This window comes from Haplochromis burtoni, unplaced genomic scaffold (assembly GCF_018398535.1).
Source record: "Haplochromis burtoni strain Fernald_Lab_line unplaced genomic scaffold, NCSU_Asbu1 Contig_174, whole genome shotgun sequence".
Taxonomy (NCBI): domain Eukaryota; kingdom Metazoa; phylum Chordata; class Actinopteri; order Cichliformes; family Cichlidae; genus Haplochromis; species Haplochromis burtoni.
In genome coordinates, this window is record NW_024582535.1 from 551,329 (window position 1) to 567,892 (window position 16,564).

Below are 16,564 nucleotides of genomic sequence, written 5' to 3' on the forward strand. Positions count from 1 at the left end.
AAGAAGTGGAACTGGTGGGTCTAGAGGGGAAAGAGAAGAAAGAAGGTGAAGGGGAAAAGGTGAAAGAGCAAAAGGAAGATGAGGAAGAAAAGGAGTCTAATGAGGCAGAAGTGGAGAGTATGCAGGGGGAGATGGGAGAGCTAAAGGAGGATAGAAAACAGCTGCAGAAAGAAGAGTTACCAGAGAAGGAAAAAGAGGCCAAGGTGGAGATGTTACAGAGGGAAGAAGAACTGGAGGGTGTACAGGAAAAAGAGAAGAAAGATGAAGAAGGAAAAACAGTGCAGTCTTCTTATTATGAGGCAAAGATCCCGAGCACCATGAACACACAGAATGGCTCAGGATCATCTTTCACTGAAACAGTCGCACAGGTTGAAAGCCACCAAGATGTGGAAGGAAGAAATGGGGAGGATGGAGAGAAAAAACAAGTCAAGGCAGAGGAGCTAAAGTTTGAAGAGACTGACCGAGCAGAGGTTGAAGAAGTGCATCAAGAGGAGAATGAGGTGGATGACAGCTTTAAATGTTCAAATGAGCTTTGCCCTCAAGTGGATGAAGAAAAAGCTGGAAGTGGTTTAGAGGAAGGAGGTGAAGGAGTAATACAGACAGAGAAGCTAAAGGATCAAGCAAACACACCAGGAGAGAGGCAGATGATAGACTCGGATGAAGAAACAGCAAATAACACTTCAGAGGAGGCAGAAAGCACTCATGCATTAGGCCAGGGAGATAAAACGGAGTCTGGAGACACTGAAAGTAGCAGCAAAGAAACACAACAGTTAAACTCCGATCAACAGACGCACACAGAGAAGGCTGCTGTTGTAGTGGAGGATAAAGACACTGATATAAAAATGAGGGAAAATGTTAGTAATGGTAGTGAATCCTGGCATGAGAGAGGAAGGGAGCCTTCAGCCCCACATAGTGACCCTGCTAAAAGTCAGTCTGTGACATCTGAGCAAACTGCCCAAAGTTTGACTGATGATGCGTCTCCACATCCACCTACTGATCAGAGTGGGGAGACAGAGACAGAGAGTAAAACCAGTGGAGCTTTTGGTCTTTTAAAAAACCCCTTTGGTGTTTTCAGCCAGAAATCTACCACCGAATCTGACGGGTCCACCGAACCAGCCCAGAGCTTCAGTACTAGTCCAGGTGAGGCGTTGCACTCGCAAGACTCTTTAACTCCTGAACAAGAACCAGATTCCACCACTCACCACCTTGAAGTTGTGCACAAAGACTCTCCCACTATCACAGAGCAGCCACAGCTTCATCCTTCCTCTGCTGAGATGACAAGAACTCTCTCCAAACATTACAAAAACCTGCTCGCTCACATGGGTGCAGATGAGACAGCTATTTCGCTAGAACTTTTTGGGCGACACAAGCTTCAGTTTTTGGATTACATTTTGTCCAATTCAGACACCATGTTGTACAAACCTGATGAGGAGGATGAATCTATATTGTCAGATGTAGAGAGACTTCTGTATCATCACAAGGAGACGCTGATTGCTCCTAGCCTGACACTCACTGATGCACTGCAGGAGGACAAAGAAAAGACCCGAATGCTTATGGCGCTTCAAAAACTGGAAATACTGTTGGGAAGAGTGAGACAGACTTTCAACACAAGACAGACCAACGACCGTAATCATCAAGGTAGTTTTTGTCAACATTGCCTCCTACTGGCTTCCTCATGGCCAGTACTAATGAGATTTAATTCAGTCTTTTAAATTCAGGCATGGTTTTGAATTGCATCTGTACATGTGTTTCCCTGTCAAATGCAGCCGAGGCCAGCTGTGTTGGCGTCTCTTGTTCAAATCATAGAAAAAATAAGAAAGCAAACACTGAGGAAGAGTCGAAGACGACACAAGATCCATCCATCCAGAGAGATGACTGGATGATGATGAAAGAAGGCAATAACCAAGTGGGTGGTGGTGTAGGAAAAGATGAGATAAGAGGGAAAAAACAGGGCAGAAGTGTTGAAGAAGCATCCCTTCCTCATGTTCAGCCAGGATCACCAGAGATGCTGAAAGGTATGGATAACCCAGGTATCCATTAATCAAGAAGAGTTTAAAATATTATTAAAAATCTTAAGCAAAAGCTACTCGACCTACCTCGTCATCGTCCTCACTTCACATAACCCCAAAAACCGGATGGCCAAAACAAATATTTTTTTTCATTTTTTACAGTAATGTGTCACATTAAAAGATAAATATTTTTTGAGCATCATAAAAGAGATGTATGTTAAACAGCAGTATGTGTGTTACTTTAACTGCAGGAGTTATGAAGCAAATTCTGGACTTCGTTTATCAGATGGCTGAAGACTCCTACGCCCACACTTGTGCAGTGAGGGAGCTCCTCATATGGCTTACTGTGCAGGTACGCTGTGCCAGTTTCTGAGGATTTATAATCTGCAGAAACAGAAACCAATTTTTTGTCATTTGATTTCCAAATATACCTTTTTGCTTTAATCTACAGAGATTAGTGTTGTGTATGTTGAGAGGGATTCTTCAGTTCATGCCAGAGATTAATCTACAATGGTGATGAAGGGGGGCTGAGGTCAAAGCAGGGTGCAGGGTGCATGCTGCCTAGCCAGAAATTTTTTTTTCTGATCTAGTTTTAACATACTTTGTCCAATAGCTTTTGATTTGTGGCTAATTGTGGCCTTGATCATGTTGTACAGGGAAAAGCAAAATGTATCATAGCATGGGCTGCTATGATACATTCTATGAAGGTGAGATGTTATTGTAACATCTTATCTTCATTCTATGAATGTTTTGCGAGTTACAAGTCCTAAAACTTTACAGCCACTCAAAGTGTCACAATCTAATTCAAAATCTTGTTTTGTTTAGTATGCTGTTTTCTTGTAATGAAATTTAAGAGCTTAAATATAATAGGTTTATCAGTTTCTATAGCAAAAAAACATTAGTGCTTTGCATATTTCATGTGTTTTCTGATCATTCGCTGGGGCAACTTTCAAGCCTCAAAATAGGTTATAGCATAACCTACATTTTGATACCAGGATCATCTTCTAGCCATGATTCCTGAGATGTCAAAATAATTCTCTAATATAGTCATTTCACTTGACCCGCCTCTGTGTTTGCATGCCTGTATTAAAGGTGTTAAAGTTATAGTACAAAAAAATATATATGGGAGGCACTAAAAATCACCCTCTGCTCTGTCAGTGTGGCATTTTGTGGTGCCTGGTTCTTTAAGATATTACTCTGGTGACATGCTGAGCTGACTCTCCCTCTGGCATTTAGCTTTGCTTACGTCTCAGCTGTCAAGCTGGCTAGGTTCCTTAAACATTACTCACATTTGGGTCTGTGACACTCTGGACTCACACACCTGTGAAGACAAACTGTCTCTCATGTTTTGAAAGGCGAAAGTGGTTTCAGATGGAGGCCAGACTGGTGAGTATAAGAAATACTGGATGGCTGTCAGACTGTTTTAATTCACATGGAAAAGACAGAAAAATATAGTAATTGTTTGAGAAATGTCATATATCTCGTATGAACAGCTTTCCTAGTTATCTCATTGATTCAGTAAAATAGAGCATTTTTATTTTGTTCTGTTAATGCTTTACGACTCCATACTTTCCTACGTGGGTCTTAATTGTTTCTCTTTCTTTTTCATATGGGAAGTCTTTACCTTCACCTGTCTCCTAATTTGTCATTGGCCTAAGGCCGAGCACGCGACACGTTGACAAATACCCGTTCGATGCAAATGTGTTACTTTTTCTTTGAATGAAAATGATCAAAATAATGATAATACAGGTGTCATTTTGGTAACACCTGTTTCCCCTGGTGTCACTTTGAAAGGGCTCCGATATGCCAGTGTGGCATCTTACAATTGGTGACGTTGCGACTGAACCATTTTCACCAGCGGGGGTGTGCAATCATCCGGGTGAACTTGTGAGGACACGAAACAGCGTGCACGTGATGCATTATACTATACATGCTATGTTTATATTATTTTATATTTTCAGATTTTATTTGATGTTTGGAGTGTTTACAATGGTTGCACAGCTGTACAGTAGTTTTCGTACTACTCCCTACGACGTCCAGCAGGACGTGGTATAGTCCTAAGCGTCAGTGTTGTGGATAGGATGTGAAACCGCCGCTGACCCGCTTCACAGCTCTAGTTTCTTAACGGTGTAAATATAAAAAATTTTAAGTTTAAATATACGTCAGATGAAATAATTTGGACATGGCAGAGAATCCGGCGAGTGACCAGTCGGGCATCAAAGCGGCCGACTTCCAGGAGACGGCAGAGGCTTACTACAGTATCGCCGTGGAGAAAGTGAAGGATGTACGTTATGTGGCAGGTTTCGTTAGCAATTCCCAATTAGCCGAGATAATGTAACGGGCTTCCATGTAACAGTCATGTTTTTGTATTTTTCGGTACTAGCTACAGCTCTTGGTGTTGTCCATCTCATTCCGAAGTAAGAGTATGACCTGTTGTCAGGATTATTCTTCGTGTTTTCAAAGATGTTTAATTGCTCAAACAGTTAGCTGGTAATAGTTAGCTGGCTAGTTGTCAGTAACAGCGCTGTCTTGTCAGGTGTTCGGATTTAAGTTAAAAATGACAGATATTTTTCCACATTTGTCTGTAGTAGAATGATATAACTATTAACACTGCGCCCTATTTATTGTGGTCAAAAACTGGGTAACTGTACATAAACCCATCTTCTAAAGACCAGCTGTTTGGTAGTATTTTGTTTAGCAGTTTGACAGATTGCTTTCAGGAAGCCCAAATCCTGGTCCTAAAAACCAAGAACCTTATTAGAAAATATTGACCTTTCTCTGTCAGTCCGGTGCATCATAAATGTTTAATATATTTGTATATTCAAATTTATTGGATATGCATCAGTGAATGTACCGTCAGATGATAAACAAATGCATGGTCACGCTTTAACACCATTGCATCTATACAAAAACACATATATATATATATATATCTTTGTATATATGCAGTATTTGCCACTCAGATTTTTCTCTGGAGTGCTGTCCTGGTATATTTGTGATTTATTTAAATTTTTTCATCAGTCTGGGGCCTTGTTGTGATCAGTTTACCATTGGTGAATCTTAATGCTCTTATTCTCAAAATTTAGTCACTGCTCATCATTTATCACTGGACCTTCCTTCCTGTGGTACCCTGTCAGTGGGCTGGTTTCGTCATTGTTGTGGGACTTTCACCTTTGTTTGACACACTCATACTCCACCATCTTGAAATGCAGCTGGTAATGGTACTACTAATTTTGCGCTGCTGAGAGCTGGAGAGGTTAATCTAACCAGGAGTTTGAGTCTGTGCCCTCCATCCCCGCTTTCCTTTTAGTCTCCTTTTAGTTCTTCTCTTCAGGATCTGGAGAGGAGGTGTGGCATATTTCTAATCAGCAACATTAACAACACCTCAGCCCATTGTGCCGGTGCTCTACAAAAGCCATTAGAGCTCAGTTGCTGGTGTGGCTCTTCTTGCTGAGATGCCTCTTCTTGGTTTGATTCCTTCCTCCAAAAAACACTGCACACACAATTTCTTTACTCTTACACTCACTTGACCGTACTACTTGTTAACAAACATGGTTAGTTTAAGTTCTTTATTTGCTTCTTTAATCAAAAAAAACTGTCTTTTAAATGGCATCTCTCTTTTTGTCAAGTTGTGTGACCACGGAAAGTTCTACTGAGAGAAAGTTGATACTTGCTGCATTATTATTTGGCACATAGTATATAGTACAATGTATTAATATATTTAAGAAGGCACGGGTCTGTCTCCACACTGGTTTGGGCAGATGGGCTGTATTTTGCCCATGTTCAAGAGGCAGTCATATTTACTCAAGGACAGAAAAGCTACTGTCCTTGAGCATCAGTAGAACATCAGGTTTTTATTCCCGGACTCACATATCCTATTTAAAAACACACACAGGTTCTAACAGGAACTGGTCATTATTTTCTCTTTTCTCAGGTGGTGTCGTCTCTGCCCGATGACTTGAAACCTGGGCCAGACCTGTATGGTGTACCATGGGAACCTATCATTGTCTCTGGCCTGTTGGGCCTGATGACACTTCTGTTGTTCACCTGTAGATGTTACAGCTCTGTGAGTGCACAGCCATGCATATTCACTTCAATATCATAAATATTTTTTGCCACCTAAGATGGTTTGATAAGTATGGTTTCTATTTGAACTGTCGGACCTGTCACTAAGCACAGTTTTTTGTTCTTTTTTTTTTTTTTTTTTTTTTTCATTTCTTTTATTTCCTCACAGATAAAAAGCAGAATTTATCGACGTAAGTTCTCACTTCCTCTTCCTGAGTGTCATTTTATGGACACGTTTAACATTATCACTGACAGTTTTTCTTCTCTTTGACCTGTGAATGTTAACAAATAAACCACTTTTTTTTTTTAAATGACACAAAATAAATCTGAAATTTTTTTTTGGCTGTTTTTCAGGTAGAGAGCGGGGGATGGCAGAACAGGTTGCACAGCTACTGGATGAGAAATCCAAAGTCCTTGAGAGTCTGAGTCAGTGTCAACAAGAGGTTAGTAGTTATGCCAGTTCTGTCTAGACACAGATCTGGTCTCACACAATAATTTGAGGTCAGAGATTTTTTTGTTATATATATATCTTTCTATAGATTTCAGATAATTTGGATTACAAGCTTTCTAAGGTGATATCTACAAAGCAGAGAGGTTTACTTACTGAGCATTTGTAGGTGGTCAGAAATCTAATGTAATTCTTGATGATATCATGCATGATGTACTGAGAAATTTATTCATCTACAGTATGACAACCTTGAGAGTTCACAGAGGGACAGCGGTGTCTTGGCTCAGACTCAGAAGACAGAACAACTGGAGGTAAGGCAGAGAAAAGTATGCAAACCATTCTTGGTGTAAAGAAAACCTACTTGAATGCTCCTTAATGAATATGGCTCACACAGTGTTCATGTCTGGTACACTGCTACGCTCCCACGAGCCTCATCTGTGTGAACAGAGACACATGTCCTATTGTTTATTCAGTTGAACAAGCTTGTATTTTTTTTTATTTGCTTTCAAAGTCCCTACAAAGAGAATTTTTTTTAACAGCCATATGTTCACACTTGTTGGAATAATTTTTTAGTGAGTGGTAATGTATAGTGAGGTTTAGCATATTACAAAAAGAATAATAACATTATTATTATTATTATTATTATTATTATTATTATTATTATTATTATTATTGATGTACACAATGAAGTACAGCCAGTGCCGTGTAATTTTTTACACAGACTTGCAGAACTAGTCAAAATGTAGAATATTTGCACTGCTTCACCTCAGATCTATAGTGACATTATTTGTCATGTCTTTACAACCCTTACTCATGTTACTGTGTCCCAGTTTTGCAGCTACTTGAAGTAGTTTTCTGATCTTGTTTTCTTAGGTCAAAGCCAGACAGTTGGAGCACTCCAAACAAGAGTTGGAGAGGGATCTGGAACAGCTAAAGGATCAACTGGACCAGCAAAGGGAGCACAGGACAGAACAAGAAAGGAGGGTAGGTGCACACACTAACAGAAGTACTGTGGAAGCCTAGTTGGCAATCCTGAGTGAGAAGCTGTAGAATTCATACTGAATGAAAGTTGTTTTGGTTTCTCTATCCAGATAGCAGTCCTCGAGGAGAGCATGAAATCCCTTGAAGATGAAACTAAAGACTTTCAGTCACAGGAAGAGCAGGTGCAGTATTCCAAAACTGTCACATTTGCACTTTCGCCTGTCTGTTCTCTTTCCTCTGTTGGTGCTTCTTTTCCGCCTCTTCTCTGTTCCACTAGGTTTTATAATATTTCTGTCTGTCCTTCTCTAGGCGCAGACCACTTTGAAAGTGTACAGCATGAACAGTGACAGACTACAGAGGAACTTGGAAACAGCTGGAGAAGAGAATGTAGTGCTAAAGGAGAGCAATGCTCATGTACGATGGACACACACACACAAAAAACTTCGTATGGCAGTAAACTAAATAGTGTTTCCAAAATGGGTGCACAAGACTGTTGGGGCTTTTAAAAACCGTTTTTTTTTTTTTTTTTTTTTTTTTTTTTTTTTTTTTTTTTTTTTCCCTCCTTCCCCCAACTCTTTTCTCCACAGTTGAGGCAGCAGGTGGAGGGATGGGCAGAGAGAGTGAGTGAATTGGAGGCAGAGATGAAAAGGTGTGAGGTTGCTTACAGCGGGATGATGCAGGATGTGGCCACCAAGGATGAACGTATAATGGTATGATTTATTCTAAGGTTAAGTTCTGTGAAGCAGCCCATAAAAATGATAAATTTTAAATTTGGCCAGTCTTCCTTTGAGGTCATCTTTTTGGAAATGCCTGAGTTGCTACCAGCTCAACTTTTCTTTTTATGTTGTTCAGTCCATTTAGTCCTTTTCAGGTCTGCCTCTGTGTGAAAACAGACACCCTTTAACTCTCTTTATATTTCGGGAAGGTAGACAAAATTGCAAGTAGGGTGCTGAGTTTAGATTTTGTTTGTGTGGCCAAAAAATAAAGAACACTGGCACAAATCACAGTTCACAAAATTTCCACTGAACATTCTTAGGACAAAGGTAAATTGCCTCTATTGAGGTAATGGTGGATGATTAATCTGATTGTGATCTCAGTTTTAATTTAGGTTTCAGATTACTCCTTAGCATTTGTTTTTCTCTTTTTTTGTCTGGTGCTATAAATCAAGACTGTTTCTTTCGTTTACACTGTAGCACTTACAGACCTCCTTAAAAGTTCTACCTCACTTGCTGACTGTAAAAAGATTCTTCAGTTCATAAGATCTATGTAGAAGTATTATCAGTTATTACTTTTTTCCCCCCCAGATTGCTCTGGGTGTCCAACTGTTTGCTTTCAGTAGTCATGACTGGTCACCGTCAGCTTTGGCTTTGTATCGTTATCTCCACAGCTGGTTAACTGTTTCCCTAGGTGCCAAAGCCTGGCTCTATCTTTGCCCCCGTTTTCTGGTCAATGCTTGACTCACTATCAGATAAATGTGTGATTTTGTGAAATGAATGAGTAACTGTGCCAGTTGTGTTCAAGGGTTTTAATTTTGTCTTTTGGGGGGCAATAGTCAAGTTGCAGTGAGCATGCTCCTCGTTGTACTTCTAATCTGTCTTCAGGCTTGGAAACTATAGACTGTTTAACCAAAAAGTGCTGCGTTGTAATTGACGAGCCAACTCTCAGCACCAACAACAATTCTCTGCATAGAAGTCGGGTCAGTTTGAAACAGAAGCCGTTTGCTCTGCTCATTTTTCCCACGTCTTTCTTTCTGTTTGCTTTTCTTCACAAGAGAGCAAACAGAGAAAAAAAGAGGATCAGCGCACACAGTGTTAGTGGCCATAATAGGACTTCCAGGGAGTGAACTGAAAACAGCAGCCATGCTACAAGCTGCCTGGACGTCTATGAAAACACGATCTTAAGGACAAAAACAGACATTTTTAAATTTCTGATTTTATGTTTTGTTTTGTTTTTTGCTTTTAACTATATTAAATCAGGTCTCTACTACTGTCATGTCTCCAGAAAATGGCAGAATGACAGAAAATATATTAAAATGATTCAGTGAGAATATAATTAACTGTCAGAAAAAAATCTGTTTGCTTCTAGTCCTTAACAGATCGGCTGCTGAGGTTGAAAGGCTGGGATTCAGAGCTGGAGGAAGAGGAAGGAGGAGAAAAGGAGCCAGCCAATGGTACGCCAGAAAAAGGAGAGAAGAATGGAAGAGGGGACATAACGGACACCCAGGCCCATCTGCAGAAAGTCCAGAAACTTGTTTATGCTGCTAAGGTAGATGGAAACAACCAAGAACATAGTGTTTAGCATTCAAGTTGATAATGTGCTGGCACGCAAGAATTATAATTATTTATTTATTTATTCATTTTTTAATGTAATCTCTGTAGAGTTTCCCCTTTAACATGTCTTTAATTTTGTATAGCTGAATGCAGACCTCAAATCCCTAGATGAGGATAAGGACAGAGTATTTGCCAAACTGAACGATGAAATCAAAGCAAAAGAAGACCTGCAATGTAAGTAAACTACAGAACATCTATGTCAATGTACTTATTAACCTTTTCCATATTAATGATATGTATGAACCATGCTAGAGTCTCGACATATCCCTGGTAGCGTGCATGTCATGTCTTTTGTTTTTGATTTTTTGTCCGTCCCCCCCCCCCTCAAGTGAGCATAGAAGATATGGAGAAAGAGAAACTAACTTTGCAGTCGGACGCCGAGAACTACTCGGATCAGGTAACTGACCTCACCTGTGTCTGACTGTATTTGTTCTATACATGGTCCATATCTGTTTTCCTTTGGATTAAACCTTTTACCTTGTGTTTAGGTCCAACGATTACAACAGAAACTCCAGATTATGACAGAAATGTACCAGGAGAATGAGCTCAAACTGCACAGGTATATGCATATGCAGTAAACGGTTTTATATGAACAAATCTATCTGTAACAATCAGATGATGTTAAAACTGTGTAATTAAATATTTGTAGACTTCTGACGGTGGAGGAGAAAGAGCGTGTGCAGAAAGAGGAGAAGTTAAACAAAGCAGACAAAAATATTGCGCTGGCGATGGAGGAACTTAACAACTACAGGTAGCTGAAACACAGTCTGTAGCAGCTCGAAAGCATTTGTTAGTTTTTCGTCCTTACAAACTGTCTCATTTCTGCTTTGCTTCAGGCAACGAGCTGAAGAAATGGAGGAAGAGCTGGAGAAAACCAAACAGTCTTACCAGACTCAGATATCAGCACATGAAAAGAAAGCTCATAATAACTGGGTTAGTAAAACTCAACAAAGATTTGTCAAGTTTCTTTCTGAATTGTTACACTTATGTTATAAAGTGAAAGAAACTGTGGTTATACAACTAATTGCCCCTGAAATTCTTGTCTTGTTATGTTTTTGGCATTTCCAGGTGGCAGCCCGAGCAGCAGAACGAGAACTGTCAGACTTTAGAAGAGACAACGCTCTCCTCAGACAGAAGTAAGCATGATGTCAGCATTTTGAGTGAAATACTGAGATGATTCCCTCATCTCCATGTTTCTGCAGAGATCTATGATCCAGTATAGTCCTTTTATTGGCTTTATGTTTGTGCCTTTTTTAAAAAAAAATAAAAAGTTGTGAACACACATTATAAATGAGCAGTTCTTAAGACTGAAATGTACTGCTACTTTTGTCATGTCAGCTTTTAAATACATTTTCTTTTTAAATATATTTGTTAACAATTGTATTAACATCTCAGGACCAAAAGTGCTTGCCATGTTTTAACTTTAGGTGTGATTGTTTGCAGACTGACGGATACACAGTTTAAACTGGACGCCCTCGACAAAGACCCGTTTGCCTTGAACAGTCTAGCAAGACCAATGCCTTTCCGTGGTACGTACACACACGCACATATAAATCATTAAAACATGACATGAATCGTCAAGCCTGAAAGGCCAGTCAGTGGAAAAAAGCGTACTTTTCAGTAGAATCCTGCAATGAATTTTCTTCTAATCTGGGGCTTAATCCACGTCTGGGACAACTCACAAAAATGTCTCTGAGGACTTAAAGCTGCAAAGGGTATTTTCAAACTGTTTGGATGAAGAACCTTCTTGGAAGAGGAAGTGAATTGTCTTCAAAAACTTAAAGAAGTCCAGTAGTCACCTTTTAAGGCTCTTAAGCCTCCCTGAGCCTGGTTCAGCTGGAGGTTTTCTTCTGTTAAAAGGGTGTTTTTCTTTCCCACTGTCACCAAGTGTTTGCTCATAAGGGGTCTTTGATTATTGGGGTTTTCTCTGTAGTGTTGTCGGGTTACCTTATAATATAAAGTGTATTCAGGCGACTGTTGTTGTGATTTGGCACTACATAAATAAAATGGAATTTTATTTATTTATTTATAAATGAGACAGTTTCGGAATGTGAATCCTAAGAAGTGGCCACCCTGCAAAAATCTCTCTGAAAGTACTATAATTAGAGTGACAGATTAAAATCTCTAGATGTAAATCACTGACTGAAGAAGGTCGTTGGAAAGTTCTAAAAAAGCTGCTTCTTGCCTAAATTGCGGTCGTAAGACTCTGCAGGGCTGCAGATTTTCTTCCATTTGCACTCACCAAACATTCCTGTATTTCCAGCTGAAAGGTCACCGTATATTCCTTCTCCTCTGGGTCGACCTTCATCGGAAACCAGACCATTTCTCTCACCTCCTACGTTAATGGATGGACCACCTGCTCGACTGTCTCCCAGAGGTAAATGCATTTAAAGGTGCAGCTAGCTGCAGCAAACACATACACGAAGCATGGCCAGATCCTTAGAATGACACACAAACACTACAAATATAAATATACTTGTAATAATTTTATTCTTACATAATTGGGAGAGTACATTTTCTCATTCATACTCATAAATGGTGTAGAAACATGCAGCATGTTGGGGATGACCAGCTGACTATAGCATGACAAACTGCTGAAGCATTTTGTTGCATGGTCTGTGCATGCTAACAGCAATCTTGAATGCACAAAAGACAACAGAATATAATATGACGAAATCTGGACTTACTGTCATCACCGTCTCTGGGCGTTTGCTCTGCTTGTTCTCTTTCTTCTTCTGTGCCCCTCTCTCTGTCTGTCACTCTTTTGTTTTGTTTTGTTTTTCGTCTTCTTCCAACAATCCTTTCCTGCACAGTGTCTCGTGGTCCAGGGGAGCCCCCAGGAGGCCAGGGGGAGATGGAGCGCAGTGCAGGTCCTCATTCAGACAGCGGCTCAATCTCTCCTACCTGGGAGAGAGATCGCAGAGGACCCCCACCAGGACCCTTACCAGGACCACCTGGGCCTTTAGGACCTCCAGGTGTGTATTCATATGTGAGAGAGAGAAAAACTGGAGAGAAGCAGACTGTTACAAGTGCCCACACAGCCAACATCTCACAGATTATCAAGACAATGTTTAGCAAACAGAAACGAAAGGCCAAAGTTTAAAAAAATGAGGTCAGTGTAAGTATGAGTAATCCCTGTGAGACCTTAAAATAGCCACATGGAAGCCCCCTGTGCACCTATTCAAACCTTTTTTTTCAAACCTTTTTTTTTTCCCCCTAGCATCTCCATTAGGTGATAGTAAAACTAAGTTGTCACTGCATGGATGACATTCCCCTGCAATGGTTCCAGCACTTGCGTATGAAAAGAATGAATGAGTACATGAATACACAAATATGAATAGAAGTTAGTTGATATTCAACATAGTTGTCATGCATATTATTACTGTGTGCATGTGCATCTTGCATTTTAAATATAAGTATAGTGTGTGTGTGGGGGGGTGTGTGTGTGTGTGTGTGTGTGTGTGTGTGTGTGTGTGTGTGTGTGGGGGGGGGGGCTAAAGCATGTTGATGTTGCATGTTCATTGTCTTGAAAGCATTTTGAGTTTTTACTCTGGATGCTAAAATTGTCCCTGTGATGAAAGTATTTGTACAACGTATTACTACATTTCTATTTCCAGCTCTTATATGGTAAACCTCAGACACTCACTCTATCCTCTGTTTTCTGAATGTCACCACAGATTTAAGATTTGTGTAGCAAATGTCTTCTTACTATCCATCGCTCTCTTCTTCAGGCTATATGTTTCCAGAACCAGGAGCTCCCATGTACAGAAGACCTCTACCTCCTCCAGGAGCTCTGGGCCTTTTGCCTCCTCCTGACTCTCTCCCTCCTGGCGTCCTTCCCCCTGGTGTCCTCCCACCTGGCGTCCTCCCTCCCGGCGCCCTCCCTCCTGGCGTCCTCCCTCCCGGTCCACTCCCTCCTCGTGCCCTTCCTCCTGGTCCACTCCCTCCTGGCTCCCACCATCTTCGGAATGTTCCTCCAGGACCCTCTCACCCTGCAGACATGCCAGGTGAGTTCCTGCTCTCTCTTTTTTGACTCTAAATGGGTAAACTTGGACATGTAAAGAAAAGCAATCCTCCTTAGCATGTGCTGAAATGCACACGTGACCCTCATATTTCTGTTAATTCACTAAATGTTTTATCAATGCAGATTCCTACAGAGAAAACAGCTTTGGACCTGGTGAACAGGACCATAGAGAGGTAAGTATATGCGTCTGTGTGTGAATACTGAGTACTTATTTGTGGCTCAGCCTCTCTAATCTTTTTCTGTCTTCCAACAGTCCGGTCCTGAACGCAGGACTCCCCCTGAAGCAGATCCAAGGATGGGTCCACCAATGGGTCCCATGGATGGTCCCTTTCCTCGCAGAGCCCCTTATGGACCCCCACCTCCTGATTTCTACTCTCCCAGGGGACCTGGGGGACTTCCCATCAGGCCTAGTAGGAACTTTCATCCGTCTTTGCACCTTTAACCATCTCCAGATGTCATTATTGTAAACTTGACCTTTCCATTTTTTTCCCCCTTCAGTGTGGGTTCCTCAACCTCCGGGAGTGATGGCCCCTCCTCGATACCATCCTAGTGGAGCTCCCCTTCCTGTTGGTCCTCATCCTCACATGCCCTCCTATGCTCCCAATATGCGACCCCCTTCTCCCGACGGCCACCCACCTTCTTCCATGGGCCCTCCCCCACCTCATCAATCCCTCCCTCCCGCACCACAAAGCCAGTCTCCAGAGAACGCAACCTCACCTGAAGACGCCATTTGAGCCTGACTGAGTTTCTACATCAGCTGTGAGACGAAGAACTTCTGGTTAATGTTTAACGTGGACAGTGTAGGGCAGATTGCTGGTTACCCTTTTTCCATAAATATCTATTTATTCACCAGAAGGATGTGTTTATTGAATAGTGTTTGCAGGGGAGAACATCCTCCTTCATTGGCCTGTTTTCTTGCTGCTTGTTGTCCAATGACATTATTTCTTACGTCTTTGTTATTCCCTCACCTGTTTCTCTCACCATTTACATTCTCTATGAGGAAGCTGATGTTAAAGTAAACTCGGCCTGGATTGCGTGTGTCACATGACCCAAAAACAGCTGCCTGTCGTCTAGTCAGCGTCAGAGGTTTTTGATGGGAATGCTTCACCGAGATGAAGGAGAGATTTGAATGATCATAGCATGTCTGTCTTGGCAAAAACACAACTAGCCCTGAAATAGTTTTTGTCTGTCATCATCGGTATAATTTAAAAAAAATGTAGCTGGTTAGCATCTTGTCCTTTGATTTTATGACACTTCAGTCCGAACACGTTAAGCCTGGTTTTGCCTGCAACTGAGCTGAGTTGATCTTGAACTCAAATGAGACTGCTTTTGGTGAAATGTGTCAGTTGCATAATTGAATTTCACTGACTTCCCTGTGGGAAGTGAGATATTTTTCTTCTTATTTCACAGTGAGAGAAGCAGTTGAACAGTGCTTTTGATCATGTTACAGTGACTTTAATATGGCCTAGACTTTGAAAAACGTGGCTTATAATAGCTGCTCATGTTTCCCTGAATAAACAGTCACAGGAGTAAGTTTAATAGACTGACTGGAACAGAGGATACCTTCATGTGAATTTTGTAAAAAGTGATTATTGCTAGATTAATAAAGACTTGAATTGTCAGTGTCATCATATTTACTAATGTAAGTTGTTATGCATACAGCTGTAAAGTCATCAGGAGAAACAAAACATTAAAATGTAACTATTTTTTAATAAATTTTTAAATTGTTTTGAATTTGACACTTCTGAAATTGCAAAATATACTTTGATTTATTTTAACGTTGACTGTATACAACAGTTTCTCAACTTCTGGTTATTTATCACATGATACATTTCCAGAATATTTTAAAGATGCTCAGAAAAATCTGAAAATAAAGGTTTACTTCTCCAGCTTCAGTCATAATTATGCAAATTTCTCCCTGTAAATATACAGCTTAAAAGAAAGTTTCTGTCAACATTAAACATGTAAAACTTGAGAAAAAGATCTGCAAGCTCATTACCCAGACTGTCCTATAATTAAAGTTTTAATAGGGGGTTAGAACTTTTGTCATTTAATTGTGTATCTCTTAGTATGAATGAAGTCTTTATCAACTAAAACTTAAAATGCATTTAAATGCCTGCTAGTCCTCTGCCGTGGAACTTTGAATCAACATGTTTTGATGCTGTAACTCAATCTGATGGAACTTCTTTTGCTTTTAGGAGCTAGTGTAGCCTATTTAATATATTGCTACACAGTATTTGTGTGTACAAATTATTATATTACAGAGGCATATTTATTTGGATTTACATTAGCTCAGTCAGTTACATCGAGTAGATTTGAGACATGGGAAAAAAAAAAAAAAATTGCAGGGCCTGCCTGCCACAACTTAAAAACAGTAGAAGGATATACAGTTACTAAATAGTAACTGTATATCCTCTAACCTGTTGTAATCATTAGGTAATGTAGGAGAATACTGCACGTTCTTCTGAAAGAGGAAATACATCTGCTCTATTATTTTATTAAGAGTACACAGTGTATACTTTGAGAGCTCGACAGGTTTTTTCCCCATTTAGTTCCTGCATCCATTGCTGCTTCCTTTTAAAGATGTGGAAGCACTCTGTGAGCTCCGCTGCAGAAAGTTGCTAAATATTTCATTGGTATTAATGAAGCAATCAGTTGCAAAGATGCGAGGCTGAAATCGAGAGGAAGTAGCTCTGCCGACAGCGCT

The 16,564-nt window shown here is 40.4% G+C and overlaps 1 protein-coding gene across 3 annotated transcripts; it reads left to right on the forward strand.

Moving 5' to 3' along the window:
* Nucleotides 1-6: 6 nt before the first annotated feature.
* On the forward strand, nt 7-16,491 carry LOC102297115 (melanoma inhibitory activity protein 2). Of its 3 annotated transcripts, XM_014337300.2 has the most exons (25): nt 7-1,638; nt 1,767-2,015; nt 2,261-2,361; nt 5,944-6,075; nt 6,244-6,265; nt 6,429-6,517; nt 6,762-6,833; nt 7,396-7,506; nt 7,614-7,685; nt 7,813-7,917; nt 8,091-8,213; nt 9,589-9,768; nt 9,917-10,007; nt 10,163-10,230; nt 10,322-10,392; nt 10,483-10,584; nt 10,670-10,766; nt 10,902-10,969; nt 11,277-11,362; nt 12,097-12,210; nt 12,647-12,808; nt 13,565-13,840; nt 13,981-14,030; nt 14,111-14,267; nt 14,356-16,491. In XM_014337300.2, exons 1-25 carry the CDS (start codon nt 120-122, stop codon nt 14,589-14,591), a joined length of 4,353 nt encoding a protein of 1,450 aa, XP_014192786.1. In that variant the 5' UTR covers nt 7-119; the 3' UTR covers nt 14,592-16,491. The 3 variants fall into 3 exon arrangements, with proteins under 3 accessions (XP_014192786.1, XP_014192787.1, XP_005933951.1); XM_014337301.2 differs by lacking the exons at nt 7-1,638; nt 1,767-2,015; nt 2,261-2,361 and adding an exon at nt 3,228-3,395; XM_005933889.3 differs by lacking the exons at nt 7-1,638; nt 1,767-2,015; nt 2,261-2,361 and adding an exon at nt 3,964-4,293.
* The last annotated feature ends 73 nt before the right edge of the window (nt 16,492-16,564 follow it).